The sequence below is a fragment of the Bactrocera tryoni genome, chromosome 5 (genome assembly GCF_016617805.1).
Source record: "Bactrocera tryoni isolate S06 chromosome 5, CSIRO_BtryS06_freeze2, whole genome shotgun sequence".
NCBI classification, from domain to species: domain Eukaryota; kingdom Metazoa; phylum Arthropoda; class Insecta; order Diptera; family Tephritidae; genus Bactrocera; species Bactrocera tryoni.
Genome location: NC_052503.1, coordinates 24592220 through 24609840, shown reverse-complemented (window position 1 = coordinate 24609840; position 17621 = coordinate 24592220). Strand labels below are relative to the sequence as shown.

The following is a 17621-nucleotide window of genomic DNA, read 5'->3' as shown; positions in this document are numbered from 1 at the left end:
ACTTGATCGAAGTTTTTATGGAAATTAACAAAATGGCGACCCAAAAAAAATTATTCCAAATTTTCGGGAAAAAACTAACGGTTAATTGATTAATACTTTGATAAGTCACCACCTGTGTATGTTTTCAAAAAGCTGTGTTGAGTCGAGGTGCAGGTACATGGTCGCCTGTTCAAAGAACATAGTTTTGAAAAACACATTTGAAGTTTTATATGAACATTGCAGATTGCCCGAGAACATTTGCTAATTAACGAATAACTCGAAAATTGTTTAGGCTTATTTACTTAAAGTTTTCAGAGAATATTTCAAAGATATACGAGTTTTTGAAAATTTGATCTAGCCTTTAGCCCTTATACCAGAAATATGCTCTTCTTCTATTGGTTTGCTGAAACCTTTGGGTTAGTTGATTTCGATCGATAGTAGTGTAGCGGTAGCCCATTTCTCTCCCAGTTACATGACCGTGGTCGAAATATATTTCAGTAGAAGTCGAAAGAAATGCTTGTCTACAAAACACGCGCAAAAATGATAGCTCTGCTATTTCATTCTTAAGATTTGAATCCTTGAAAGTTCAATAACAAACTTAACTAAACTTGCATAGATTTGTATAGATTTATTAATGTCTTGTTGAGCTGAAATGAATTGGCTCTCACATAGGATATTTTTATTCTCGCATGTATTGGGTGAAAATAGAATCAGTTATGTAAATTCGAGGCTCATATGTTTAACAGAAGAGCATCACAACCTGCAGAGTCATACGATAAAGCGTTCGACTCTCGATTTTTTTTACAGAAATTTAGGAATCGAACAGTAAACCCAGAAATTTGATAATACCAAGGGACTTATTGCTTTAAAGAAAAATTAAAGATTCAGATCTCCAAAGCCGATTTCGAAGTTTGGCACCAAACGTGTCTTCTATCAATTGTTTAAAAGCCTCAGAAATGCCAACCTTTAATAAGTTTAAGAAATATTTTTATAACGGTAACTTTAGCAATCCTTCTACTGTGTTTACTGAAATTATCCGCTCAGCAGTGTTGCTGCTTAAAAAGTTTTGTCAAAGCCAAATGCCGCACTCAGGAAATACTGAAGTTGCTTGTAAACATTTAAGCGAGTTTAAGTTTTATTACGACAAATTGCATTTGCATTTTAGACAAAAACAAAAGACATGCCAACGAGTGTTACACGACAGTAAGCAGTTTCCTGTTAAAAAGGTATATACTCGTATGTAGGCAGGTTGCGAAGGACATCGAAGGTAGACCAATAGAAAATAAAATCTCTACTTGGAATCTTATATTTTATTCAGGTACAGTTTTCGGCAGAGGTACTTTTTTTTACATAAGAGCTATCAATTACCTTGCCACTCAGTCGACAAGATGAATAGGCTTTGGTTTTAAAGACATCTTGAAAAACGAAAATATCAATCATTTCGCTTTAGTCGACCACAATTTGAAAATATACCATTTAACTTAGTGTTTATTATTTAAAAACTATATTTCTTGAAACTATTTGGAACCTTTCGATTTTTTTTTTTAATTATTGAAGCCTTCTGATAGTATTCTTGAGAGAATTCATCGATCTTCTAGTAAATATTTCGTCAAGAAAAAACCAATTGCCATAGAAAGATCTATATTTTACTTCTGTAATACTGAAATCCTACCGCTGAGCTACTCTGTAACCATGTTACTTTTAATCTTTATACCATCCGATCAAATTTGACTCGGACCATGTAGTCCATTTAAACTTTTTTTATGTTTGTGTGAAGTTTGATCTCCATACACCTATTATTGTGTGTTGTAGCTTTTTATTTACGGCCCGAAAAGTTTGTCTGGCGATTTTTACTACGGAAACAGTGAACCTCGCTTGTTTTAAATTTTGTGTAGTTGAATGGAATTACGGCTACGGAACTTATGAAAATGTTGAAGAAGGATTTTGGAGGTCTATTTTATCACGAACACAATTACTTGAGTGAGAGAAAGTATACAGTGGAGGTCGTGAAACTTGTCTCATGCCAGTCGTCCATCCATCTCTGTTAACAGCGATAACATTAAAAAAAGGAAAAGCAGCGGCTATTGAGAATCGTCGTTTTGTTATCAGAAGGATAGCAGAGGATCTCAACATCTCTTATAGATCGACTCAAAACATTTTGGTTTATGCTTTGTGTATAAAAACTTGAATCTTTTACAAAACCCTTGTCAGGACCCTACATTCATCAAACACAACTTTAAAAGTGACGAGAAATAGATGTATGAATATGATGTCGAAAATTTTCAATAATTTCCAAGCGAAGGACGGTTTAAAAATACGCCGAAACCGAGAAAACAAAGTCGGTCAAAACCACAGTTCATCAACATCATTGTTTTCTTTGAGTACCGTGGTGTGGGTCACCACGAAATCATTGCAATTGGTCTATAAGGAATACTATTTTTCCGTTTTGAGGCATCTGCGTGAAGTAATTTGTCGTAAACAACTGGATTTGTTGATAGAAAATACATAGAATTTTTTTTTTTGGCCAAACACTAAACGGCAGTCATCGCTCATGATTACTTTGTTCTTCACTTCAATATGTGCTTAGTCTAAGCTTCATAACAAATTTAATATATGCGCTTTCTGGGACGTAGACAAATTTGCTTAAATGGTTGCGGACAGAATCTGGACAAAGGAAAGCAACAAGTGTTTCAATAATTTTCGAAATTGTGCTGCTTTTCACTATATACCGACACACATAGTTTTAATGAACTACAAACATTTAAGTATATTTTTTGTTGTAAAAAGGATTTTACTTGTCTCAAATGAATAAAGTCGGTTAATAACAAATGCTCGTTTGTAGAAGGGTAGATAGACTAGATTATACAATTCTATAAAATCGTATATGCGGGAAATGTTCGACTGATCATTCTGAGCATTATTGCCAAAGATACTATAGATCTAAAAGCGGTTTGGAGCGATTTTAAGGCGAATAGTATGGGAGATATGTGATATGTTGCCCCTCTGACCAATTCCGACAAATGTTTGATAGAATATCAAAAAGCCTAAGTATGAAATTTCATTGCGTGATCTCAAAAACTGAGAAATAATTTTTATAATCTCTAAAAAAAACTTCGCCCTGAAAACAGATGATCTAAAAATCGCTGGCTAGTAAATGGGTTTTAGTTGCTCAGAAGGATTCGTAGCTTTTTCCGTTTTTTTTGGCTCGCTGTAAATCGACCCACTCTAGTATACACATACACATGCAGCACATTTTGATGAAGGCGCACGTGAAAAATGTGATTTTCGCCAAAAAAAAATCAATGTCTCGATAGTTAACTCAGTATACAAACCTACAAAAGTATGTTTGTATATACAAAGAAAGATGAAAAGATCAAAGTGAAGAAATTCAAATGAAAAGCTACAAACACACATTTGCAGGCCACATTGTGGTTACATTAACGAGACAAGAAATCTGTGTATGTATGTATATATGCCAGGATGTGTTCAAAAGTGTGTCTTTAACCAGCAAGCAAGAAAGCTTAGTTAGTAATTGTATATATGGTCTCAAAGACTTAACCACACACAGCCAAACACACTCATAGACAGTGCTAAGAAGTGCTTCTGCGAGCCACCAAAAAAGTGTAAAGAAATATGAGCAATGAAAGTTTGCGCGTATGTGTGCATGGGTTGGTAATCTTTGTTGGAATAGCCTCTTATGGAATATCGCCATTAAATCACTATTTTCTTACTTATTTGAAAATATAGTCCACGTTTAACTTTAATCTGAGGTATGCTGGTTGCTCATATAAAAGATTTACAGAAAATTAATTTAATGGCATGGACTATGCGGCTTTTTGCCCCTTGATCACTTTTAAGGAAAACTTTTTTATTTGCGATGGCTGTTACGACGTTAGTTAGAAATTAACGTTTTTCTTATTTAATGCTCGTCCCCTCGTATATACAATGTACCAGTACATAGTATACGATTTAACTCTGGACGAGCATCGTTGTTAGGTTAACCATTAAACGTTTGGTTTTTGGATCGAAGTTTCGAAAATGCGGCTCCAACCATATGACTCCGGCGTTCCTTAAATATGCTTCTGTTGTTCACTTTTGGCAATGTCGTGAAATTTTGACAGTATTCAGGTTAAGAGGCACACGAAATATGACCAAAAATATAACTTTTTTTATTTTTTTTTGAAAATATGACTTTTTTTATTTTTTTTAGAAAACTCTTCACGATTCTGTAGTGATTGGGCTTTCACCGTGATGACAGATACAAAAAACGAAAAATATTGGGTAGCCGAAAAAGTCTTTTCGTATTTCTAATCAAATTTTAGCTTATATTTTTGTTTTATATTTATAATAATAAATAAACGCGTATATACCATTTTGGTCGACCACTTTTTGCCATTTTTCCGCTAGAGACATTATTCCATCAGTGTAAATCGAAATTTCCAAAACGGAAGCGAGCGAACCAACTGAACACGAACTGATACAGCATCGTCTCCGTAGATTTCAAAAATTTCATTGGTGTCTTGCATGGTATTCTTCCCTTTTTTATACAAAAATTTCAAAATATATACCAAATTTCTTCATTATTTTCACTCACTTTTGAACAGCTGTAACTTTTTTTCAACTTCCCCGAATTAAATTTTTTGTAAAATCTCATCTTTCCAATATTATATGGTATGCCACAATGTGATCGGTAGTACTGGAGATATACGACTGCAACGATATTTATTGACAAAATACGAAAATATTTTTTCGACTACCCAGTATTATTAATCTGTAACAAAATTTTTCAGGCCATTTGGTATGTGAAATGTAGGATTTTAAGTAGAGGTTTTTATATATAGTTGAGGTTGAGGAACAGAATTCGTCAAACGATCCTTGATTTCTGAAGCCTCCGCTAATATTTTATATCTGCTTGCAAAGTGGACTGTTTTGGAAAGAAGCTCTTAAGACATACTATTAAAAAACAAAGATAGAGAGAGTAAAATTGATTCTGGGCATTTGAGGTATATATTGAGTCGTATCTTGAAATGACGCTAACGCTCGCTATGTTTCATAGCTTGGTTCTTTTTTGAGGTATTCTATCAATGGTATGCACTCGACTCTGTCCCTCAGTTTTTGAGATGTCGATCTGAAATTTTGCACTCGTCGTTTTCTCTCAAAGAAGCTGCGCATTTGTTAGAATCGCCAATATCCGACCACTATAGCTTATAGCTGTCATACAAACTGATCAATCAAAATCAAGTGCTTGTATGAAAAACTTTTTTATTTGACGAGATAACTGAAAGAAAATTTGCATGGATTATTGTCCAAAGCAACCATATAACATCCGAAGATATTGTTCAGATTGGAATACTACAGCACATAGCTGTCATACAAACTGTTCGAACGAAATCAAGTTCTTGTATGCAGTGTTTTTTTTGTTTGATAATATATCTTCACGAAAATTGGCATGAAATACTTTCAAAGTCAACTGTACAATCTCCGAACAAATAGTTCAGATCGGATCACTGTAACATATAGCTGTCATACAAACTGATCGAAGAAAATCGGGTTCATGTTTTAAATTTTTTTCGATTTGTGCAGGGTATTATCGGGGCAGTAGAAATTAACGACATTTTGGCTTTAAAATGCAATGAAAAGTGTTCTTATTGCTAATCATTTGCTTTCATCGTATAGGTGACCGGTGCGTATACGTAACCTTTTTCTTGCCTTTTAGCGATATGATTTGTCTAAACGAGTTTTAACGTTAATTTAGTGGTTTTATTGTACCTTCTTACTTTCGTTACCACCACTGGTGTTTGTTGTGTTTGTACATACATACATTAACACATAGTATGCAACAGACTTTCTTCAACTATACTGACTTTTGTAAAAGTAAAGCGCATCTTTAAGGGTTGTAATATATAAAGCATAAGCAGTAGTTTACTTAGCAAATTATTATTTCTTAACTGAAATATATTTGAGAGAAATTTGCGAAATACTTCCCACAATTTATCCTTTACTTTGTATAACCTCAAGAGACCATTTGCGGAATGGCATGTGGCTTGGACAAATATTTGCGAAATAACACAATAAAATAAGCAAATAGAAACAGTCATGTGGTATGCACACATACATACTAACATATTCATATGTATATAACAGCAAGAACAGTAAATATGTAAATAAATGTTTACTGAACTGTGTATATATTCACAAGTAAGCAAAGGTTAACAGTACCACAAAATTTAAGTAAAAATATATATACATACGAAAATGTCTACGAAGTCATGTCAGCGTAGGCGTGCTGTACAATTATATATATATAAACACATTTAGACGCTGCAAATGTCAAATCAAAAGATACAAATAATTATGTAGAAATAACTGTGAATATAAAGTGTGTACATATAAATTTAAGGTTTGAGTCCACTAACTACTAATACATACAAACAAAACTTGAAGAGGGAACTATGGATGTGCATTTGTTCGTTCAACATTTTCATATACACACACACATACACATTTTGTATGTATGTACATATATGCGTTTACTTGCCTGCAAGAAGACCTCCATCGTTCTGGAGCTGGCATTCTTAGCCGCTTCGTGTATGGGATAGTAACCGTTGTTGCAAGGTGTGCGGGGACATGCTTCGAATTCGGTTATCTGGAAGATACGACAGACATATGCAACACGTATTAAATGGTGTTCAAATGACGCTACACAACAATAACAAAAAAAAAAACAATAATAACTACTACAATAACAATAACTACTTGTATAATGATGGGGAAATTATGGTAACAGAAATAATAATTATGAATGAATTTAAAGAAAAAATGATGGGAGCTAACGAACACATACATAAATGTGTTAGTGTTATACTATATAAGGAAGATATGTAGAAAATGTATGTGAGGTGATATAGAATCGGTTTTATATACAATTGTACTTATGTGTTTAGTATAGAAATTAAATTAAAGAATTAGTATATAAATATTTTTTATGAAATATATGTTTGTTTGAGCCTATATGTATATACTCATGTCCATACAGCCTTAATTTACACTCATCATACTTTCATACACACATACATTACACTTTTCTTCCATATTCTCTTCTGCACACATACAAAGATCCATTTTGCAATTGCTTACTCACCAGTATTCTGGCGCACTCCTCGTGATCATAAATGGCGGCCAAGTGTAAAGCTGTGCGTCCATGTTCGCCGCCTTGTTTTATATCGATTTCCTTGCGGTATCTGCCCATAACTCGTAGTGCCTGCACGTTATTCAGTTCGGTTGCTAAGTGTATTGGCGCCTGTTTCTTCTCGTTGAGTAGGCCGGTATCGACGGGTCTGTGGTGAACGTCAGGAAGATGAAAATTAATTATTAAAAGTTGTTCAGACAAGTGTTGGTTATTCTTAGGTCAAATAATATATTGCTTTGTTATAATTTATTTATTCGAAAAGGCCTCTTGATTATATTTAACCGATCTTTTTGTATTGAAACTTTATGTTATAATATTCCGATCTGAATTGTTCGGAGATTGTCCAGTAGGCTTTAAAAGTAATTCAAGCCAAATTTTGTGAAAGTAGCTTGTCAAATAAAAAAGTTTTTCATATAAGAACTGGATTTTAATCAACGAGTTTGTATGTCAGCTATATGTATACTATAATGGTTCGATCTTTACAATTTGATCGGAAATTATACCATTGGATTACATAGTAATTCGTGTCAAATTTCTTGAAGATATCTCGTCAAACAGAAAATTTTTTCATACAAAAACTTGATTCTGATCGGTCAACTTGTATAGTGATCCGATATCGGCGGTTCCGACTCAGCTCGGCGATACCATTTAGATATATACTTTATAGTTTCTCCGAAATATGCGCTAGTGTGTTTAAAAAGTTCATAATTTTCGAAAAATTTGCTACCAATAACTTTATGTTTGACTTTCATTTATTTATTAATATTTGACGAAGTGAGTTAGTTATTTTATATATGTATGCTACACCGATTCGTCATGCCTGTTCATATAGCCGCTGACATCAGACATCATTTATCAAGCAGTTTCTAATACTATGTTCCATATATGGTATGTAAATATTAATATTGATATTTTCCGAATCAAAATGTTCAATATAAAATATTGTATTTTCTTCAAGTACAATCTTCTACTATCTCGTTTACTCTTCAAGTAGAGTCCAAATTTATGTCCATATAAGCATATCTTAGAAAGATATACATAAGCATTTACTCCGATACTGATCTTGAGGTCACTGACTTTACGTTTGTAACCAATCGATCGGTTACTCCCGATCAACACCCTGCGTTTTAAGGCTTGTATGGTCATCTGATTATAGTTGAACCACAATTAAATGGATAGCTTCGCAGTAAGGCTGAAACTTTCGACATTTCGTTCTTCAAAAGTGGGTTCTTTTTTAAAGATTGAGGTTGAAATTCCATGAATCAGTTAGCTCTAGTCATCCAGGTAAACTAGCGGGAATGGAAATCAATCCTTTGGCCATATTTCTGATGGGTTTAAGGCGTTTTGTCGTTCAACGTCAGATCGATAGCTAAGTTCTATATTTAAGAGCTTTTGGCATTCCAAAGCACTGGTTTAATTCAAACTCCGCCTCAAAGATCAATCTTAATACCTGAAATTACCTACCCTGCCCTCAATCCTTCGATAAGTCAATGAAATCCTAATATGAAATAGGTTAGTGGACCATAGTCTGAGATATCAAGTACATTCTCTTTTACAAAATACTTTTAGGGTTTGCTAAGTTTCTCTTATTTTTCCATTTTAATATTACCTCAATGGAAATCGGTACACACCTTACTCGGGCACATGCTCTATAGGTACTTGAAGAGCACCGATTTAATCGTGATCTCTACGAGATAGATTCTCTATTTCAGAACATGCGATATATTTGTTCACACTTAAAATTTTCAATACAAAATTTACTCAGAAAGTAGAGAGCTAAAGAAGCAGGCGTAGCTGAAATCCAATTTAGGCTTCTCTCGTTTATCCAATATTTTCTTTTCGATTTCGTTATTCCTGTTCAGTAGAAATAAAGGAATTATCTACGCTCGACGATGATCATTGTACAACTTACTTTAATTCTAATATGTTTTGTGAATCAATTTTCAAATATATCTACTTACATAGAAAGTAAATAACTAAGTGCGTCGAACGAATTATTCTCAACTGCCACATGCAGCGGCGTGTTGCCCGCATTGTCCTTAGCGTTGAGATCTGGAAATAGGAAAACAAGGCAGTTAATAAAATATGTATTCAATCAGAAAATATAGAAGATGCCATTAACACCTTAATATATATGTACATATATATTTACATACATATGAATAAGCAACCTACCTGCACGCTGATCATTTATGTAACGCAAAATATTCACACGATTTCGTGCCGCTGCCTGGTGTGCTGCTGTGCGCCCCTTGCTGTCCCTTATCGACAAACGTGCATTATCCGACTGATATAGTCGCTTAAACTCATCCAAATTTCCTGATTCTGCTGCCTGTAAGTCAAGCAGAAATGTAACAAATTACACTAATGTAGATATTTGACTAGAAGAAGCTATGGTAAGTGTATGTTTTTCATCTTATAAAGAAATGTGTTCGAATTCAGTATGAATAATTTATGTAAATATGTATACATAGCTAGCCAACTCAGTACTCTAGTAGCTGTCATGAAGGTGTAAAATTCTTCGGAAATTTATTATTTAATGCTAAGTTGCTTATATGAATTATTCATTCGAGTATGAAATCGCAAGTATTTTTCGCTTTACATTATAATCTTATAGCGGAAAAATTAAGTTCAAAGCAAAAATGAAAAGAAATAAATCAAAAAGAGTTCATAAAATGTTAATAACTGCTTTTTAAAATATTTTTCCGCCAACTACAATGGAAATTGCTCCTCATATTAATTACTTGCTCTCATACTAAAGGGTATCAGTGCGTATACGCAACCTATTTTCCTTATTACTCGTTCGCTAGCAATAAAAAACAGTAATTCCAGCTAAATCATTTATCCAAACGATTCTAATTAAGTTTTCATAATAATTTATTGCTTGCTTTTCATTGCAGATATATATACATACATACAAACACTCGCTTGTACATATATATTTAAATAGATTAGTTGCTACAGAAGGAAATGTATGTAATGTAATGTATAAATATATTTTCTGACGCTATTTAGCTTATTAAATTTTTGCATATCGGAATGTTCGAAGTAACGCATTCCATATTACTCCTAATTATATCTTAATTTCTTGTTAGTATATCCATATACTTGTACATATTGGTATGCATATTGGTAATAGAAAGTTGGAAGAGAAGTAGATATGCAGTTATAATATTGGAATAATTAAAAAGATGACGATTTGTAGGCAAGTGAATAAGATAAGTCTGTACAAGCTGCTTGATTAAGTGATTACATGGGTTTCCTCGGGTAAAAAACAGACTTTTTTTAAAATTTTTTTTCATACAAAAAATTAAATATTTTTTTTTAGAATTTTGTATTACTACGAACATACATTTTAACAAAGAAATTATGAAATATTTGAAAAAAGATATTTTAAACTCAGTCATTGCGACGAAATCCTTACAGAATCATCTAAAGTGAAAAAAACTTGTTTTAGGTAAAACCTTCACTTTAAACTTGGACGAAGGAAAAAAAACGGAAAATTTTATTTTTGGCAAAAATTTTTTACAAAAAAACTAAAATTTTATAGTTGTGATATAGAAAAAGAAATTTTTTCGTCCAAGTGTTTAAAAATTGTACTTCAAAGACCTGTACAATTTCAGGAAGATCAGTTGAGTAGAAATCTTGTCAAATGACTTAAAGAACACACGGAAAAAACTCGGTTAAAGACGGCGCACTTTGTCATATTTGTTCGAGTTTCTTCAATAATTGAGATATTGAAATCATTTAGTAAATTTAATTAATAAATAAAAGGTGTTATTAATAAATATCAATTTTTGTACTAATAAATGCAATTAATCTTATCTTAGCTCAAATGAGTTAACTGGGTGAGGTCGCCGTTGCGGATACGTAACCTTTTCTCATACGATTGGAAGTAAAATTTCTATAATTTTTTTCTTAACGAATGAATTATTTCTTATGCAAATTTATATGTATATATATATATCATACACAAATCTCTTATACACATTTTATATATTTATTTGTTTTGTTCTTTTTTTCACCACGAATCAATCGCTTTTAGAAGAAAGCGAAGCATACCTAAATGCAATAATTAGCTACCTTAAACTTAAAATAGCCGAACATACTAAAACATATTTATAACTTTCTATTACACACACTTAAAGTGCATGTTTCCCACTTCGAATTGCTCTTTTAAAGCATATTTTTGTAGCATACGGAAAGCACATGTGTATTTTCAATTTTATTTGTAAAACGGGTGAATCGTACATACATACAATAATAAAAAAGTTATATCCTCGTAAGTGTGATTTGCTGTCGTCGTCGGTCAGTAAGCCCGTAAGACTGCGTTGCTCTCTTGTGTGGCTGATTGGCTATTTGTCAGTTTGTTATTGAAAGTGCTTGTGGTAAATTTCCAAAAAAAAAAAAGAACACAACCCACAAGCAGCTAACCGCAAGTGCACTTATTAAAACCAGCAAACCAGGATATAAAAATGTGTATTAGAGCGGAGCAGTTTCGTCGAAAATAATATTCAGTTGAGCTTCCTTAACTCGAATAACCATAATCCACAAAAAAAATTCGAGCTGTGATAGGCAATTTATATGCAATTTGACTACTATTGCTAATTCAAGAGTTCGGGTTATGGAGACCTTCAACTGTGTTTTTAAAATTATTTAAAAAAATCGTTATTGCTATAGGTGAATACTGGTAATGATAGAAGGATTAGGCAAAATATCGATTTTTGACAAAAAAATCGTTCTTTGTGTTAAAATTTACCCTTTAGAGTGGCTTAGAGAATCGAAATTCGTATTAAAAAACGTATTTTTCCGATCGTTATCTTGCAAATATATCTAAGCAGGTTGTGTGCAAATTTTAAGTCGATCAGTCTTGCCATATCGGAGAAGTTTTCCTCACCAATATAGGATAGGAACTCAATTTCTTTTGCATGGCCACCACGGGCTCGCTTGCAAAAGTCCAGACGCTGAACCCAATTATCGACGGTTTTCAAGCATAAATCTGTCGATACTGCTGCAATTTCACGTTCGATAGTCGTACTAAATTCATCAATCGTCACTGGCTTGTTGGCATAGACCATGGACTTAACGCCCCACAGGAAATAGTCTAACGGTGTCAAATCACACGACCGAGGTGGCCAATTGACTGGGCAATTTCGTGAGATAAAACGTTCATCAAACTTGGTTTTCAATAAGTCGATTGTGACATTTGCTGTGTGACTTGTGGCGCCGTCCTGTTCGAACCACATATTTCATATTTGTTCATTTTTCATATTATAAATCGCAGCAAACCGTAATATTTTCGAGATGTAATGGTGACTCATGGAGTACGTATGGATTGCTGCCTGACCAACAACGCATATTTTGCTTATTGCCGACGACATGCAGACAGAAATAAGCCTCATCGCTGAGAATGAGCACAACTCCCGAACATGCGACGATCCTGGTGGTCAAGCGGCTCCAGTTCTTCCGCCAATTTCACAGAGATGCCCAACGCTTGAAAACAACGTTTGAGAGACTGATTTGGGTCTTTCCCAATTGATGCGCTAGCGGCAGCAATACTTTCGACACTACGGGCACTTTTTTGTCTCACTTGGACGGGAACATTTTGTACTGTGCCTGTGGATTGAAATTTTTCCACTAGACGTTCAATAGTTGCTCTGACAGGAGGATTATGATGATCATAAATTGGACGTAGAAAATGCCAATAGTTTACATTGTTACAAGTAAACTTTAGAACTGCTTAAATTTGACATAGTCTCAACCTTTTACATATAGAAATAGAACCACTGAAATTATGACATTATTTCGCGCTGCCCATAATGTATAGAAAGTTTTGAAAAGGAAATTCATATCCGAACTCTATTGTTTATGAGGTAGGTATTGCTGTAATGATGACGGAATTATGACAGGATTATGTCAAATTGCTCAAATTATAATGTTTCTGTCGTAAAGTGTTCAATATACTTCATAGTGATATTTTAATGTTCTTCTAGCGTTCCATAAACTTGAACTATGGTTCACACTCCGAGATTAACATACGAAAGTAAACTTCAAGTAATAAAAAAATGCTAATATATTAATTGTAAATGTTTATTTTCTGCTGTGATCTTTAAGCTCTTTGCAATACTTTTTTGCGATCCACTCTAATGTAATTGCAGCCACATAAACTTGAATGCAATGTTGCCATTAAATAAAGTTCAGGCGAGAGAAAACGAAATAAAAGTGAAATGATTGTACAAATTATGCAAAAAAACAAAAAAAAATCGGAAGAAAAAATTAAAATAAACGCAAGCTATTTATTAAACACAATAGTAAGATTGTTCAGTGCCAAAAGTTTAAAAACAAAGAAAGATTTCCTTCCGTAAAATGCAACATGCCACAAAAAGAATGGCTACAAATTGGGATGACAAGTTCTTCCCGCATTTTAAAGATTAAATTTTTGAGCTAGGAATATATTTTGGTTATATATTGTACCCCTATGAATATTTATATATTACACCAGTTAACAGTGATTCTGTGACTGCGATGTTAGAGGCTGCTTCTTGCCCATTTTGGGTTGCTAAAACCAAAAAATGATAGTAAACATTTCCTAATACTTAGGATTTTTGTATTGTAGACAAGAGGTGTAGGGGTCAAACCACCGCCATTTTTACAATGACAAAAATAGCTGCACGTGATGGAAAATTTCTGAACTCAAATTCGTAAACAGCACACCTCAAAAACTCTACAGCTCTCTCAGCACATCAGTTGCAAATTTTTCCTCCACATTTATTGAGTGGTGTTATTACATACACACATGAGTGCAGAATTTTTACAGTTACTTAAAGTTGCCAACTGTAGATGCCTCCACTTAGCTTACAAGCTGCAGTTGATAGTTTGTCCACATAACTGCACTAACACTTTCCAGTGACCTTATAAATTTTATATTATTTATGGTAGTTTTCAAATGATTTTCTTGCTGGTGAAATGATAAATCGAAAGCTAACAAATGAAATGAAAAACGATGAAATGCTGGCGACAGTGGTAATCGAAAGGAAATAAATAGCAGGATCCAGGAAGTGAGCCGTAATCTATACTATGCAGTGTTAATGCTTTAATTCTTTGTGTGTAAGAAAATATTGCATGGAAAGTTTGGAGGGTTTGGATATGAAGAATCTAACAACTTCAGTATAGTGATCAAATCTTGTTTTGATCTAATTTTTTTTAGTTTGTGTATTGTTTTTAAATATCTGATCTCTCTGTTAGAGAAGCCTAGCTGGGTTTTCAAATAAAGCCATGAGACCATGCTACCAAGATCAATTGCTGATTAACATATCAATAAAATAAAGGAATTGGTGCGTGAGAATCGTCAGAGATCTTACTGGCATCGTTGGTATATCAGAAAGAACAGTGAGAACCATTTTGAAACATCATGTGTGCCTAAGACAAGTAAAAGTACCACCATACCTCTGGACCATATAGCAGGACGGAAATAATGAATGACTTATAGAGTTTTGTTTTTGTTGGTCGAGAGGACTTTACTTCTCAATTCTTCTCAATTGCCTACTTAGTCCGAAGTAGCACCTGTTGGCAAGAGTTATTCTGCGTTGGATTTCGAGGCTGACATTGTTGGTGTTGATGCTAGTTCCAAGATAGACGTAATTATCTACAACTTCGAAGTTATGACTGTTAACAGTGAGAGGAATCAAGGCGACGACTGTTTGTTTGAGAACAGGAGATTTCGTCTTGCCCTCGTTCTCTCGTTTGAGGCTGTTGTTTGGAGACGTTTTTTTGACGCTTTTTGATAAATTAATCTTAGTTAAGAAATTAAGCTGGAAAATACCAATGGTAGAACCAGTCACCACAGAGTCTGCGAGGACATATACTTAAAAAAAACCTAACTACTACCTTTTTCAATACAAGAGCTAGTTGCAATGTCTTCTTAAATTCGAAAGCCGGATGCGTATACAGACGAGATCCATTTCACATTAAGCGGCGTTGATTATAAAAATAGAATTATATGGGTATCACGGAATACAAATAAGATCTATTCTGTCATGTTACACTGTGAACCAAACTATTAAGTTTCTAGTACAAAAATTCCTAACACGTTTGGTGTCAAAACAAGGGCGTTCTTCTCGTTGCTTTGTTTGAAAACCCAGCAATTTTAAAGCACTGCCGAGCTAATGAAAAATGCAGCAACGCAACGCAAACGCGATAACACTTTTATACAAAAAATTTGATGAATTTTGGTATTCGCGCATTTTTTTGTGGTTTTCGTGCAGCTTCGCAACCAAGGACTGGTGTTGATTGTATTTCTGCATATGTATGTACATATATGTACGAGTATGAACTACACGTATTACATGATAGTAGAAGTTGAGTTTGGCGTTCGTTTGCCTCGGAAACTTCTTTTTTTCTTATTCTCTCTCATTCTTTTTTGCTCCCATACGGAGAGTGCCGTAAGGCTGTTCAATGCTGCACTAACGAGGCTGAAAACAGAGTTGTGTAATTGAAGTCACTGCCATTGGATACCATGTGCGGTTATTTACCCAACTTGGCTGGCACAGCTGAAAGCCTTTGGCCGTTATGTCCCTTCAACGATTGCAATTCTATCTTATCTGCTAGAAATGTAAAGTATTGACTATTGCAGGCAATTAAATTGCTATTCTTCGCCTATTAAGTGGTGTATGAATGAAAAGTGTGCAACGGTAATTGTGCAGAACTGATTGATATCTTTATTTTATATGTATTCTGCATTGTAGGTGACCAATGTGGCACACAAACAGAATTGATAAAGGTCAAAGTCGGTCAAAAATCAACGATGACTAGCTTTCTCTGACTAGTGTTGTGTCATTAACCCTAAATTCGTTCCATAGGGTCAAACGGAGTCAAAACTACTCTCCGTTCTGAGGCCTCTACATGGATTTTTTGCAACAATAATGCGTCGTCACATTCTACGATGATTGTGACTGTCTTTATGACCAAACACGACGCGAGGGTCATCCCTCAGCCACTAATAAGACTCCTGAGTTAAATGATGTTCTCATTGAGAGTAATCAGCATTGAAGATACTATTAATATTATAGTAAAATCCAAAGTCAGAACTTCGGATGACAAGGGCTTGGACTTTTCAAATATTTTATTGATTTTGTGTAGTTCCGCAAAATTAATATGGCTGTGTGAACTAAGCTGGTTTCAGGCAAGGCGCCTCTCTTCTTCAATCTACTGCTGGAGACAATAATTCGAGCTGCAGAGCTTAATAAGATACAATATTCTATAAGAGTTTACAGCTGCTGCCGTGCGCCGATGATATTGATATCATTGGCCTCAACAACCGCGCCTTAAGTTTTGCTTTCACCAGAATAGATAAGTAAGCAAAGCAGATGGGTCTGGCAGTGAACGAGGGCAAGACGAATGATCTCCTGTCGTAGCACTCGCTACTTGGCTCCCACGTCACTGTTGATAGTCAAAACTTTCAAGTCCAAGAACCAGCATTAACACCAATAACAATGTCAACCTCGAAACCCGACGCAGAAGAATTCTTGGTAACAAGTGCTACTTCGGACTGAGTAAGCAATTGAGAAGTAATGTCCTCCCTCGACGAACAAAGACCAAACTGTATAATTCACTCATTATTCTCGTCCTGCTATATGATGTAGAGGCATGGACGATGGCAACATTTGATGAGTCGACGTTACGAGTTTTCGAGAGAAAGGTTCTGCAGAAGGTTTATAGTCTCCTCCACATTGGCAACGGCGAATATCAAAGTTGATGGAACTATGAGCTGTACGAGATATACGACGCCATGGACATAGTTTAGCGAATTAAGAGATAGCGGCTACGCTGGTTAGATCATGCCATTCGAATGGATGAAAACACTCCAACACTGAAAGTATTCGACGCAGTATTCGCCGGGGGAAGAAGAGGAACAGGAAGACCTCCACTTCGTTGGAAAGACCAGGTGGAAAAGAACACTTGGAATCGTCAATTGGCGCCAAACAGCGACAAGGAAGAACGATTAGCGCGCTGTTGTAAACTCGACTATAACCGCTTAAACGGTGTCTGTGCCAATAAAGAGGAAAAAGACTTATGTTTGGATTCTTTGAGTCTTAATCTCGCATTTTGTTTAGTACTGGTAGCTCTAATATAAGATCATTTTTCTTAACCCCAGCTAATGAGCTGAGAAGTGAATATGAATTCCAAGCGATGAGTCTGAGTTAAGTTTTTAAATATAATTTTCTCGGAAATCGGAGGACCGGTAATTAGTTATTTTAGTCCATGTGCCAGGGTTATTGTCAGATGAAGTACCTATTTGTCGTAGTTAAATTCCGTTAAATTTACTCGCCCCAAAAGAGCATTCTGCAAGTCTTTTTTCCATACCAGGGCCTGTAAGATTTTTGGCTTTCATCCCATATTCATCTTTAGAGAAAGATTGCTGAATAAAGTGCTGACTAGCGCAGCACCTGGAGAG

At 34.6% G+C, this 17621-nt stretch overlaps 1 protein-coding gene across 4 annotated transcripts in view; it reads right to left on the bottom strand.

The window, feature by feature from the left end:
* The window catches only part of LOC120778162 (transient receptor potential cation channel subfamily A member 1), a 49021-nt gene that overhangs the window by 18726 nt on the left and 12674 nt on the right, over nucleotides 1-17621 (bottom strand). For all 4 annotated transcript variants that reach the window (XM_040109892.1, XM_040109890.1, XM_040109891.1 and 1 more), the window contains 4 exons: nucleotides 9344-9500; nucleotides 9130-9220; nucleotides 7121-7316; nucleotides 6518-6625 (listed from right to left, as the gene is read on the bottom strand). In XM_040109892.1, coding sequence (XP_039965826.1) covers nucleotides 6518-6625; nucleotides 7121-7316; nucleotides 9130-9220; nucleotides 9344-9500 — 552 coding nt within the window. The remainder of the gene's footprint in view (nucleotides 1-6517; nucleotides 6626-7120; nucleotides 7317-9129; nucleotides 9221-9343; nucleotides 9501-17621) is intronic.